A 14,228-nucleotide genomic window follows, 5' to 3' on the forward strand; every position below is an offset into this window, starting at 1 on the left:
GCAGCCAGGGAACAACCCAGCAGTGCTGCTCTTTGGGACATGAGGCAGTGGGGACACCAACCTGTGAGTGCTGTCTCCAGCACAGTGAAGGGGATTTTGGGCTCGATGTCAGACACTTTTAAAGCTGGGAGACAAGAGGCATCCTGAGGTTTGCTTTGAAGAGCAATTAATTCCAAACCTAGTAAGAAAAGCATAGCAAATTGTTATTTTCAGCTTGTAGTGAAAATGCTGTCAAGACCTAAAATCTACTGAGATGATGCAGACCAGAAAAACTCAAGAGTCAAGTCTGGAGTCTTCTAATGGCAATTTTGCAAATATTTTCTGTCCGGTTTTTTTTGTCTGCTGTTTGGATGGCCTGGAAAGGCCCGGGGTGGCCTTGGGGCAGCCCGCGTTTCAAAGGACGAGAAGAGGCTTCAGCTCTTCTTTCGGTCTCTGTGTTTATTAATTGTTTATCTAAAAGATTTTCTTTCGGCCCGACAGAGGTCTGCTCAGCAGCCAGCCATGAGCACACTCCCCTCCCTCCGGGCGGTCACCTATCTTTATACCCAAAGTTGCGTATACAATATTGGTCATTTTTCCCCAATACCTTTCACCCTTATTGCCCGGTGCACTTTTAGTAATGACCAATCCCAAAGTGCCACCATCACCACAGAAGATGGAGGAGAAGAAGAAGAAGAAGGATAGGACACGCCCCAATTCCTCCATCTTACTTCTCTAAACCCCCCTGTACAGAAATCCTAAACCCTGTGTTTCACTCTCTAATTAACTTATCCCTTCACCATTCACCCCGGTGAAACCCTCCTATCCTCATACAGGTGTCGTCTCCTGTGTAGGATCAAAGTCCAGCCACCAGACACTTCTGGCAACATTCCAGGACTCCCGAGCCCCCCAAGGGTGGTCTCGGTGACTCGGCACCTCAGTCCTGAGGTGCTGAGATCCCACAATTTTCCTAAAGCAAAATCTGCAGATTATCATATAACAACAGCAAAGAAAACACTCTTGTTAGATTCTCTTTCCAACTCCCTCTTCACAACCTGTTTACAGTAACATGCAATTTAATCTTTAAGTGACACCTGCCAGTCTGTCCCGTCACTCAGCAAGCATCGACCCAGACCTGGCAGATAAGGAGCTTCTTTCTAACCCAATCTGTTCCAGTTCTTACTCAAGTGCTGTCAGAACACTGATGCAGCTAAATTGTTGTGATTACTTTCACATTTCAGACTTTCAGACACTAGCTGGTCACCTCTGAGTACTCTCAAATTTATCTCTGTAAGTAGAAAGCCTCCTCTGATTTCGTGCTTCCCTATCTCCTGTCACACACCAAAGCTTCAGAAGATTAATGCCACAGTTTTGGAGGATTTCTGTGACTAGACATTGCTTTAACAAAATTAAATGATTGCCCACAGTTTTTAAGCATAAGTTATTCTCCAGAATAAGTTAAACCCAGCATTACTTTTATAGTTGGCTTTTTTAACTAGAAAATATAAGAAATAGAATTACAAAATGTAAGTTTTACAGAAGCATGAAGCAGACCTGAGGCTCATAAATAAACAGCTTCAAGATACATGGTATGTAAGTATCTGAAGAGAGGGTGCCAAGAGGATGGAGCCAGGCTCTGCTTGGTGGTGCTGAGCAAAAGGACAGGAGGCAACAGGCACAAACTGATGCACAAAAAAGTTCTAACTGAACATTAGAAAGAACATCTTTATTGTGCAGTGTCCAAGCACAGAACAGATTGCCCACAGAGGGTGTGGAGTCTCCCTCACTGGAGATATTCCAGAACCCCTGGATGCAATGCTGTGCCACGTGCTCTAGGATGTCCCTGCCTGAGCAGGGAGGTTGGCCCAGATGACCAACTGTGGTCCCTTCCAACCTGACCCATTCTGGGATTCTGGGAATTCATCTTCCACTCAGTGCAGGTTAACATGGGAAAGAATATACAGATTGGTATTTTAAAACAATTTCCTTCCTTCTGCCCTAATGAAGACATTGATCATTCTATTTTTGACTGTTAAAACAAATGAAATGTACCAACCATACACTGTAATGTAAGCACTGCCCTGTACAGCCCTGTAACACATACACACAAATTTGCAACGTAAAAACCCCATCCCTTTCAGAGCAAATGCTGCAGAATGCCTGAAAATTTAAAATATTCTACAGAATAACAGCTAAAAAACTGCTATACAAATAAAAATGTGAAAAAGCAAGTTAACCTTTTTCAAAGATTTGTGTTTTTTCCTCTTCAGAAAGAGCATTGACTTTTTTTTCCAGCTTTTCTGCTTCCATTTTAGCTTGTTTATCATGGTAGTCTTCCTCTGGACTCATTGACAGAGTCAATTTGTGTGGATTATCCTGCAGAAATAAACCCCAAAACAAAGCATTAATTCTGAGGGCAACTTCCTTGCCTCAGCTTATTGCTCCATCAGCAGCAGATAAACAGCCTGTGCATCATTTGGCTTGCATGTTATCAAAAGCATCACAACCGCACAGACTGAGCCCTTGGTTTCACGCAGAACAAGCTGCTGTGGGGAAGAGGCTGCTCACCACTAGAACAAGCACCAACAGCCTTCTGCTAAGTTTCATTCTGGAGTCAGAATCCCTCAACAGCACACAGTACTCAGTAGTTTAATTAAATCCATGTTAAACAACTGTACATAACTCTGCATGCTGTAAGTATTATCTGGAGGCTGTAAGATGGGGAAATTCTGTTAAATGCAAGACGGTTTGAATAAACACCTCTTCCAACCTGCCCAAGCTTGAGTGCACAGAGATCCCAAATGATGTAGGATGTGCAAGCCTTATCCTGCTCAGAAATGCTTTACACATCACTCTCACTGCCACAGAACTGCAGGCATTACGCAAGGGCCCTAACTGCTGCTGAATTCTTCTTTGTTTACACCAGGCCACGGAATTTTAATATCAAAATTACTCAAGCAGCTTCCATTTTCCATAATAGGAAAGCAAGGCCAACCAAAAGACAGTGACCTCAAAAAATGTCCATTTCAATGTAGGAGTCAAATAGCAACATCTGGCACTGACAAATACCAATAATTTGGGACAATGTAATCAGATTCTGTTTTATGAGTTTATCTCCCCCATGCCTGTGTGCAAAGACTCCAGAAACCTGACTACAGAGTTAAGGAGAGAAATGTGAGATTAACCAGCCATAGTAAAATGGACAGGATTAATAGCATTCTCCCCCTTGCTCCCTGCCTGCCTGCTTTAGTAATTTCCCAGCACAAGGTACAACAATGCATAACTTTATTATGTAAGAACATCCAACTATTCTCATCATTTCCTACTGAAATGTGCCTTTGCCTCAGCCCCTTCAACAGAACTGTACAGTAAAGCACATTCACAAAAACACTGCACCTATGCTTCTTCCCTATAGAAGCCAAAACTTTAACAGATTCCTACTACCTCCAGACATTAATTAATATTCTTAGAAAAACTGATTTCAACTGATGCTACTGACTCTTGGTTTTTTTTGGAGTATATTAGAATCTGGTTTTACTCCAATCAGGGTAACAGTTACATTTAATAAATCTGCCTTTCAAAACAAACAAGTTGACTAGGGAAAAAAACCCAAACAAAAACGTACCAAGAAAAGCAAACAAACAAAACAAAGCCAACAAAACCAACAAACCTCACAAAAAATCCACACCACTTCTGCATTGCTATCACTGTTTTTTTTTTTTTGTTTGTTTGTGTTTTTTTTGTTGTTTTTTTTTTGGGTTTTTTTTTCCTGGAATTATCTAATTCAGGGCTCCAGAACTATTCAGCATTATAATGCCTTTACTGGATATTTTTTATTTCTGCAAAAACTCCAGAAGAACATATGGAGAGGAAAAGAAGAGAAAGAGCAGAAAGTAATTGGCACTGACAGAGAGATTCAGACAGCAGTTCAATGAACAGAAGGAATACCAAGACAATCTTACTTGAAACCAAATCCTTTGCAAGGAAAATGAGATACACCTTGCTATGACAATACTAAGGAACACACTAGGTCCAAAATTCTCTGTTCACATCTGAAATTCTCATCAGAAAAAAGATGTGCCCTTCTACAGGAATTACAGTTTGGTAAAACTTTAGCATTTTATCAGTGTTCTATTAATTGTGGTTCCAAATGACAGCCAGATAATTTTTTCCTCTTTGAAATTGTGAAAACTTAAACCATTAAAATTAACATGTTTCATTTGAATATGTTACTGCTCAAGTCACACCTAGAAACAGGCAACATGGTGATAAAAAATTAGCCTTCAGTTTAACTTCAAAGACAAAACTGTGTTTTAAAAATTAATACAAGACAACTTTCTGTAAGTTTGTCTACCTTGAAGTATGTTTTAACTTTTTCCTGAAGAAACCTGGGATTTTCTTTAAGACACTGCTTGAACTGAGACACTTTATCTGCAATCTTCAGAAGCTCCACTGGATCCCCATCTTGATTCCAGCATGAGGCTATGAACTGAATGGGAAAGAATAATTAGGTAAGCAGGACAATTCATCTGCATTTCTCTAACTGAAAGCATCAGTGTTCCAAAACCACCTTAACACTTATACTTGAATAGCAGACACAGAGTGAGTAATCCTAATGTAGCTGCAGGGGGAAAAACATTGTTCAGATAAAAGTTCTATTCCATCATCACCCATCCCCTGTTCTCTCCATTCTTGCCTCTAATTTCACCATAACAAACTACCATTTTTTAAATTATTACCCTTTTTTTTTTTTGCATAGCTGTGCACATTTGGAAATATACTGTAATATTATTTAGTCCTCGACATTAAAATTAGTTTTTCAGCTCAAAAAAGAAGGAAAAGAGAAACAGGTGGTAGAGACAAAGGAGTACATATATACCACAGTTTTGTATCAGCTAGATGAAATGATTTATAGGAATGTGACTCAAACACAAAGTATGCAAATTCGATGAGACTTTGGAGAAAGAAAATACTAAACAATCAGAAATACCCCCATGATATTTCCTTTATTTTCTAATTTGAGTTTGCTTAAGTTGCTATTGAAAGTTCTCCAAATCAACACAAGTGCAAGATACCAAAAGTTTCTCCATTTCTACTCTGTGTGAATGGGGAAAAACCAAAAACAAGACAAAGTATAAAATCCCTGTCAAATCTACCTTCTCATTTCTCACCTCTTACTTACATGCAGGTTCATAAGCCTTCACCATTTTAAAATAATAAGTATTTTTATCTATTCTGTGTAAATTCCCTAATATGATACAAAGCAGAGTATTATTTTAGAACATGCTTGAACTAATTCTCCTGGAATAGAAGCAGTCACTCCTTATTTGAGGTCGCTGTGGAGTCATTACAACAGTTAAGTCCTGGTTCTCAGCAGGCAGCCTGAAAGTTTAACCATGTATCTGAGAGCACTGTCCAAGCAGTTTTTGAGCACTGACAGGCTTGGGGACATGACCACTTATTCAGTGTCACAGTTCATCCCTGGCAGCTCAGCTCCACACAGCCACTCACTCTGCCCCTCACAGCAGGATGTGGGGGAGGATCAGAAGGGTGAAAGTGAAGGAACTCATGTGCTGAAATAAATGCAGTTTAACAGGTAAAGCAAAAGCTGCGTGTGAGCAGAGCAAGCCAAGGAATTCATTCCCTGCTTTCCAGGGGCAGGCAGATGTTCACCATGCCCAGCACAGCAGGGCTCCATCACATCTACTACTGGCTTGGGAAGACAAACACCATCACTCCAAACATCCCCTCCTTTCTTCTTCCCTCAGCTCCTACTGCTGAGCAAGGTGTGGGACAACCCTTGGGTCACTTGGGGCTGGCTGTCCCCTGGTGTCCCCTCCCAGCTCCTTGCCCATCAGCAGTCTCCTGGCTGGTGGGGTGAGGGGGACAAGCAGAGCAGGCCCTGACACTGTGCCAACAGTGAGCAATAATGAAAACACCTCTGTGTTAGCAGCACAAACCCAGAAGACAGCCCCCTCCAGCCACTGGGAGGAGATTTAACTATCCCAGCCACCTGGGAGAGCTTGTTCCAACGTCTGACCACCCTCTTGTGAACAGCTTTTTCCTAATATCAAAACTGATGCCACTTATCTTGACTTTAACAGAGACTTTCAAAGTCCCACACAGCATCCTCCATTGTTAGATTGGAAAGATATGGATTTGATGGACAGACAAGGAATTGGCTGGATGGTGACATGCAAGCAGTTGCACTCCAATGGCCAGCATCCAAAGGGAGATCAGTGACAAGCACTGCCTGTCCCTCAGGACTCTGTACTATTGAACACCTTTATTTATTACACAGCCAGTGGCACTGAGGGCACTCACAGCAGGTTTGCAGATGACACCAAGCTGAGAGGTGTGGTGGACACTGGAGGGAAGGGATGCCATCCAGAGGAACTTGAGGAGTGCACCTACATGAACCTCATGAAGTTCAAACAAGGCCAAGTGCAAGGTCCTGCACTGGGGCTGGGGCAATGATCAATAATCAGTACAAGTTTAGTGATTTAAGGTTTGAAAGCAGACCTGTACAAAAGGGCTTGGGAATACTGGTAGGTGAGAAATTGGAAATGAGCCCACAGTGAGTGCTCCCAGCCCAGAGAGCCAATTGTATCCTGGCATGCACCAGAAGAATCAGGGCCAGCAGGGTGAGGGAGATGATGCTGCCCCTCTACCCCACTGCCATTAGAGCCCACCTGAGGAACTACATCCAGCTCTGGGGCCTGCAGTGCAAAACAGGCATCCACCTGTCAGAGGAGGGCCACAAAAATGATCAAGGTGCTGGAACACCTCTCCTACAAAGACAGGCTGAGAGACTTGAGGGTGTTCAGCCTGGAGAGGGAAAGGACTTTGGAGAGACCTTACTGTGCACTTTCAGTATATGAAGGGGGCTTATAGAAAGACTTTTTACATATCCTGTACAGACAGGACAAGCAGCAAAGGTTTTAAACTGAAAGGTGGCAGATTTAGATTGGACATAAAGAAGAAATTCTTTACTATGAGGGTTGTGAGACAGTGGAACAGGCTGCTGACAGAAGCTGTGGGTGCTCCTCCCTGGGAAGTGTTTGAAGACATGTCAAAAGTGCTCTGAGTAACTGGATTTGGTGAATGATGGCCCTGGTTATGGCAGGGAGGTTGGACCTGGATGATCTTCAAAGGTCCCTTCCAAAGCAAACTATTTTATGATATCTATGACCACTTTACTTATAACTAGGTCCCTGTAACTAGTCCCTCTTCAAAGCCAACTTCTAAAACATGACTTCAGGGAAACAAGCTGAAACATAACTCTCCTCTATGGGAGTATTAACACTAAATGCTGCAAGACTGGTCTTTCAAAGCAAGAAATATTCAAGAGCTTTCTTTTCTACAATGAAGGTGTAGCAGTTGAATTGATTTCAAGACTTAAAAATGTTGAGAGATTAAGTTATCTGCATAAATATTTCATCAGATAGAATTACTCACAACATCTGAAGACATGCCAGAAAGTACTGACTATTAAAGTCAGGCATATTTTGCCAGATTTACCATGAAACATGACAGGCACTTAAATATTCACAATTTGCCTATTTGGCTGTATGGCAATCTGATTTGAAACAGCTTTTGTTTGTGCTCACCCATTTACAAATCTCCTGTTAATCAGGGTTCTGCTTTTGTGCCTAACTGTATATATCTAGGAATGAAACCCTGCTGAAGCAAAGAATATACATCACCTGAGAGACACAAAGCAAAAGAGCCACTGAGGAGCTCAAGTTGCTGCAGAGCAGAAAGGAACAGAGGAGATTAAAGAATGAGTGGCTGCAGGAGACCCTGATTTCTACAGTGACTGCAAATGCTGCACCTCACTCATTCCAAATAAAAGATGACTTACAGACTCCTTTCAGACACAACATTCTGCTGAGGAATGGATTTCCTGTAACAGTTTGGTATTAAAATTTGAGGACAAGAATTGCATTACTGTACATTTTCCCTCGTGAATCTAGAAATGAACTTGCAGCAGTACAATCCTGCAGTCCATAGAAAAATACAGTCCTTCTATTTGGCTTTTAGAAAACACACAGGCATCTAGCCAAAACACAGAGTTCCCAGAGCCAGTATGATATGGCCCTCACAGAATAACCAGTGCTACTGCAATCAAAGCTGCTATTCAGGCAAAGACAACAGGCTCCCTGCCTGATTAACTCATACACTGGGAAGTCCACAGACAGTCTGACAGCTACTGAAAAGAAAGATGTACACAATATGACAAAGGAAGAGCCCTTAAGTGGAAAGTTTTACATATCAGGAGCTGAAAAAAGGACCCTGTAATTTACAAAGACATAGGTGGTAGATTTTTTGTAACTATTCTTAAAATACACACACAGACTTACAGATGTCAGGGCAAGTCCAAAACTCGTAGACTGATGCTTCAACTGTATTTCAATTTTGTGAAGTAGAGCTTCAATCCTATCTTCCTCAAATCCTTCCCTTTGGGAAGAAGTGATAAGAGAAGGAAACCATATCCATTAACACTGATCACTTTAAGTGAAGTTATGAAAATGAATTATTAGATCAATAAAGGAAGCACTACAACATAATATCTTTCACACTGAATTAAAATTGATATGAAATAATGCAATCATGTTGTATCATTTAGAGAAACTGAACTAACATCATGAAACTCCTGAAGGTTACACTGATGAGAACAAACTACAATAAAGGAAGTAGCAGACACAAGCGGTAAGAGTACTGATCAATATTACTTCTGCTTTGGGGCCTTTATTGCAATATAACTCAATTTTTAAGGCATGTTATTATATACAATTCTGTATTATTACATGCTTACATATTACATATTAACTAAGAATATTCTGAAAAACATAGCATTACTCACGCAATAACTTCATCGACTGTTCTGTCAATGATCTGTTTCACAGTATCAATGTCTCTTTCAGCAATACCCTGTAGACCCACACTGAAATAAGCTTCCCTTGTTGAGCCATTAAACCTAGAGTAAAACATAACCAACTCAGTCGTAAGTACTAGACATTAAAGCATTAAAGCTGCCAACAGAGGCAAGAGAAGGAAAAAACACCCATCGTTTCCACATATACAAACAGACAAGATTTAAAAGCTAGACAGAAAGTAAAACAATTACCAAAGAGGCAAGAAATGGAACTTAAAAGCATTTATTGTTCAATTTCAGTAGTAGTAGCCACTGTCAAGAAAACCCACAGCATGTGGTTTTAGAAAGGAAAAACAGCTACAGAAGTAAAGCTGGTATTTTCTGTTCATCTTCCCATTCATCTGCAATATCTTTCAGGTACAGAAGTGTTTTTAAGGTGGAAATTTTAGCTGTGTGTAACAACAAACACATAGATTTTACTTAAGCAGGTGAGTGGAACGGTACTTCTGAAGCAGTATTTGTAAAGTAAGTGGTTAAGGTGAAGCTTTCCATGTTTACTGCAATTGTTATCAACTGTATTAAAAAAACTTATAACAGTAAAGACAATTCTATCCAAGCTGTCAGGCAGGGTTAACCACAAAGCTCATCTTTACAGAGACAAAATGGCACTTGCAGAAATACAGAACACCTAGCAGTTAAAAGCCAACAAACAAAAAGCAACAGGTGCTCATGCACTAGTAAAAACCACTTTTACACGTCTAAAAACCACAGAAGGAATTCAGTGACAGGCTCAGGCCCTGGATTCTGCAATACTCATCTCTGGGCTCAAACTTATGCCTGTAGATTCATCACCACAGCCACTAAGACAAACTAAAGACAGCTCACTGAACAGTTAAACTCTACATCAATCCAGCCAACCTGGAAAAGAACCAGCTGACAAAAAATACAACATAATCCCTACTTCAGTGTCTAAAGACGGATTTCTACTGCTATGGAATATTAAGATGTCTACATGGCACTGGCATGCATGACACAGGACTTGCACAAAGCCAACTACTTCATGTAGAGGCAGGTCAAGCCACGCAGAGTAAGACACTAAAATTATGGGCGAGCATAATAAGGTTTTCCACTCAAACACCTGAGAGAACCACTGAACAAAAAGGCATGAGTTTTGTCATCCCAAGTCTAAAAATCAGGCAGATGAATCATGCCTGGGAAGCACTTCCTTCTTTGTGCTGACAAAAAAGGCAAAATGTGATGAGCAGCTGAGCCCAAGCTCAGTGCAGATAATGCACTGTGGTGGTTTGACCAGGAAGAAGTGGGAATTCTGGGAAGCTGTGGTCAAACCAATGAAAGTTTTGGGTTTGAGACTGGCACCTGGTGTAGCCAGTGGGGTTTGGACACACCTCCGAGAATACACAGGGGTTAAAAAGCAGGGCACTGCCCTTGGCACTCTCTCTTGGGACGTCGCGGCGACGAGGTCAGATCACCCTCCCCTGTCCAGTCGCTGCTGCTGGGCGGGGGAGGGGCAGCCATGCGGTAGGCCCGGGGCCTGGACAGAGATGGGAGGTGAGGAGGCCTTCGAGGATGGAAGGGTGGAAAGATCCCAGAGAGTTAGCCCTCGGGCAGCCAGCCCCCCCCCCCCCCCCCCCAGGAAGGAGAGAGAGAGAGAGAGCCGGCGACACTGAATGTGATAGCAGCCGGCCCAGGAGGAGAAAGGTGCAGCCCGGCCGGCTGCAGCAGCAGCACGTGTGGGAGTATCATCGTTCTGAGATAGACAGAGACTGAAAGTTTTAACCCCTTTCTTTCATGATTGGGGCCTTGCAAAAATGCTAATCCTCCTCGAAGCTGAATAAGAAGGGAGATAAGAGATGAGATGAGACAAGGACCTGGCCCGAAGAACGTGGAGATGATTGGATGGGGAGAGATGATTTGGAGTGGCCTTTTGGCTGGACTTTTCTTGTGGCCATGGACTCAGTTGTTCCTGTGACACAGAGACTGCATTTAGGGGGAGGCAGTGCCTCAAAACCAGGAGGGTTCATTCGTGAGGACCCCCCGGCCCCAGGGGGTTGGAAAAATATGGGGGGGACAGATGTCCCAAAGCAGAGACTGTGCCTTTTTGGAGTGAGACAAGGCATCCTTGAAAGACAACCCTAAAAGCAGCTCTGGCCATGCGTCAGTGGTGAGAGCACTGGGCATGGAAGGAAGATGTCACAAGCGGCAAAAGGACTTTTTCCAGGCGGTGCCGAAGTGACAGAGAAGCACACGAGGTTTCAGTGTGTTTCCAGGGGAAGCCTATGGAACAAGAAGGACTCCTTTCCTCTTCATGAACTGCAGTTTGAGTATAAAAAGTGTGGGGCCAAGGCTGGGCAGTTGATGATTTGGGAGAATGTATCGGATTGAGAAAGTCAGGTAGTGGGGAGGGAGAAAGTGGTTTTTTGTAAGGTTTTCAATTCTTTTTTTCTTTTCCTTATAGTCTTTCCCTATTTTCCTGTAGTTTAGGTAATAAAGTGTTCTTTATGTTTAAGTTGGAGCCTGTTTTGCTTATTCCTAGTCACATCTCACAGCAGACACCAGGGTGAGGGCATTTTCATGGGGGGCACTGGCTCTGTGCCAGGCTCAAACCATGACATGCACCCACCCTCAGCCTGCAGCGTCCTCAGGAGATGGGCTGGGAGCTGCAGCTGGAAGCAAGGACTGGGAGCTGCAGCTGGAGCAAGTGTCAGCTGTAATGCCCTTTTGTAGTGACCCTGAGATTAGCTGAGTTGGTTAGAGCATGGTGCTAATAAGACTTGTGGGTTCAATCCCTGTTTGGGGCCATTTACTTAAGAGTTAGACTTAGTGATCCTTCCAACTAACAATATTCTGTGCAACATTCTTTACTGAGGTGATGGCAAGTTAACAGCACCTGATTGCACAAAGGCACATTTGTGACAAGCCTAACTACTACTAAACCACAGAATTAAAGCAATGTGGTTACAGAGAATAGCTCACAAACACTTGAGAGTAATACTGGAATGTCCAGGATGAAACACCGAGGTAAATTAAGGCACTGAAGGTATTCTGTATATTATCCATATTTTATCCTATCTATTTTTTTTTTGGTTCATAAGCTGTAAACAATACAACTTTGATTAAACCAACTTAGCTTCTATCTAAGTACTTTGATGAGACAAAGGTTACATCTGAGAATACTTCACAGTTCATTGTAAGAGGAGAAATTCTTACAATGTTTGATTATTAAAATAAGATTACTCTATTACTCTGGTGTAAATTGCTAGAATAAGAGATGAGTTCTTCCAACTTAGAAGTGCTTTTAGTATTTATATATAGTGCTTAGTATTTATAACACTGCTATAAGTGATGAAATGTGAATTGCAACACTTACCCAACATCAGGAGAAAAATCTGTGCCAACACCAGACTCAATTAAGGCTTTGTAAAAAGGAGAATTCGGCCCATCAACCAACAGTGAAGACAACAGGCTTAGGGTGAACGTTTCAAAAGTGTCTGTAATACTGAAAAAACACAATTAATTCTTAAAAACCATATGTGACATCCAGTATCACTGAGTCCATTTCAAAAGAATGAGAAAACAAAGTTAGAGGGAGCAAGGGAGAAATAATTGTCAGCTGTGAAGCTCACATCAGACCGTAGGGAAATAGCAGGGCTCCACATCTTTCACTTGTTATAACTACCAGGAGAGCAATTTAAATTGGGCTGCAAGGGGAGATAAGTTACCAGGAGGGTCATACAGAAGAGCCTGCACATGGCAGGAAACTGAAAGGAAGACAATGTTTTCAAATGTCTCATCCACTGAACAGTTCAGTAAAGTAACACCTGATTTTTCTTCTGTCTATCCGCTAAAGCAAATTATTCAGCAATTAAACTTTTATTTACTAAAGCAGGACTGAGCTATTTTCCCATGGCATTATTTTCTTTAGAGATGACATTTATCAAGAGGGACTGGGGACAAGAAACATGTGTGCACCTTGCTTTAAGATCTAAAATGAACCTTTTATTCAGAATTTCATCTTGATATACTTACTCTGTCAACAAGTAGCTGACACTGACAGTGGTCTGCTTGGAAGGATCAGCAGCAAAGGAGTCTAAGCCACATGTTACCCTGTGCTCTCTCTATAAAGTACAATAAATGATACACAATAAACTCACAGCAGAAGTTACAAACAAAATGTAACTTGCCCCTTCATAGAATCATCTTTCCAATTATTTAAAATAATTTCACAGATGCTCATGAATAAATTCAAGATCCATGAGAAAACACACAAACACACAGTATGTTGAAAAATTAGTGTAATCTCAATGTTTAAAAGTGTACAATATAGGAGAGGTTGAAGAAAGTCTGGCCATAAATAATATTCTGAGCTACTTTTGAAAGGAATGTTTACACTTCTGGACAAGCCAGGGAGGAAAATAAGGAGGAGGGAGGAAGAGAACATGAAAGTTATTTGTGACACTCATGTTTGGAAGACTAGATACCATTAGAAAGCATATTTTCTGACACTAGGAACCACATTTCTTTCATTAGCCCTAAATGCTTTCCATTAATAAGTACTTGAGTGTTTCAAATGACAAGGAACTTCAAAATTGGAAATAAGAAAAACAAACAACTGCAGGCAATCATTACATTACTGAAACTCAAAAGTAATTGTAGTTTGTCCCCCATGTAACCAAAAATAAAAATACTTCAGCTCATTTACACAATTCTAAACAAATTAGTAACTCCAGCACATTAGGTTAATATTTTAACCTGAGGAGGTGAAGGAGTTGGGTTTAGTGTTTTTTGTTTGTTTGTTGGTTTTACTTACAGGCTTATCCCAGAGTTTCTGTTTTGGGATGTCAGTATTCGATTCAATTCTTTCAAATTTTGCCAATGCTTCCTCATGTATTTGCTTCAGATGTTGCTCCAGGGGAAAATTACCATAAGTGAAAAATCTGCATTTAAAATAAAATACTGAGATTAAGCACTTTATTTAACATGAAATTTACAGTAGCTATTTGTATCATACTCTGAATTTCATGTGCTTTCCAGTAATTCTGTTACATCTAGAGTGGAAAATAGTTTGGTGGGTCTTCAATCTATACAACATATATAAAATTAACAATCTCTTGATAAAAATCCACATTTCTCAGCTTGTGGGCCACAAAACAACTTATTATTTTCATTATGTTCAAATTTGTTCAGTAGCAGAAATATACAATGTTCCAGAAAAAAAATATTGGTAATTGAATCCAGAAACCCAGGGCTCCCAAGTTTCAGAAGACAAAATTCTTATGGTCGTCACACTTTAAGTATAAAATACAATGATCAATGTCCTAGGTTTTGTCAGTCTATAAAACATGGCTGTGTT

The 14,228-nt window shown here is 41.1% G+C and overlaps 1 protein-coding gene across 1 annotated transcript in view; it reads right to left on the reverse strand.

Annotated features, from left to right (window-relative positions):
- The window catches only part of PITRM1 (pitrilysin metallopeptidase 1), a 29,601-nt gene that overhangs the window by 11,108 nt on the left and 4,265 nt on the right, over window positions 1-14,228 (reverse strand). The window contains exons 8-15 of the mRNA XM_005480390.4: window positions 13,686-13,812; window positions 12,905-12,993; window positions 12,246-12,374; window positions 8,846-8,959; window positions 8,343-8,439; window positions 4,334-4,468; window positions 2,217-2,355; window positions 62-178 (exon numbers count right to left, since the gene is read on the reverse strand). Coding sequence (XP_005480447.2) covers window positions 62-178; window positions 2,217-2,355; window positions 4,334-4,468; window positions 8,343-8,439; window positions 8,846-8,959; window positions 12,246-12,374; window positions 12,905-12,993; window positions 13,686-13,812 — 947 coding nt within the window. The remainder of the gene's footprint in view (window positions 1-61; window positions 179-2,216; window positions 2,356-4,333; window positions 4,469-8,342; window positions 8,440-8,845; window positions 8,960-12,245; window positions 12,375-12,904; window positions 12,994-13,685; window positions 13,813-14,228) is intronic.

Source organism: Zonotrichia albicollis, chromosome 1, assembly GCF_047830755.1.
Source record: "Zonotrichia albicollis isolate bZonAlb1 chromosome 1, bZonAlb1.hap1, whole genome shotgun sequence".
NCBI lineage: Eukaryota > Metazoa > Chordata > Aves > Passeriformes > Passerellidae > Zonotrichia > Zonotrichia albicollis.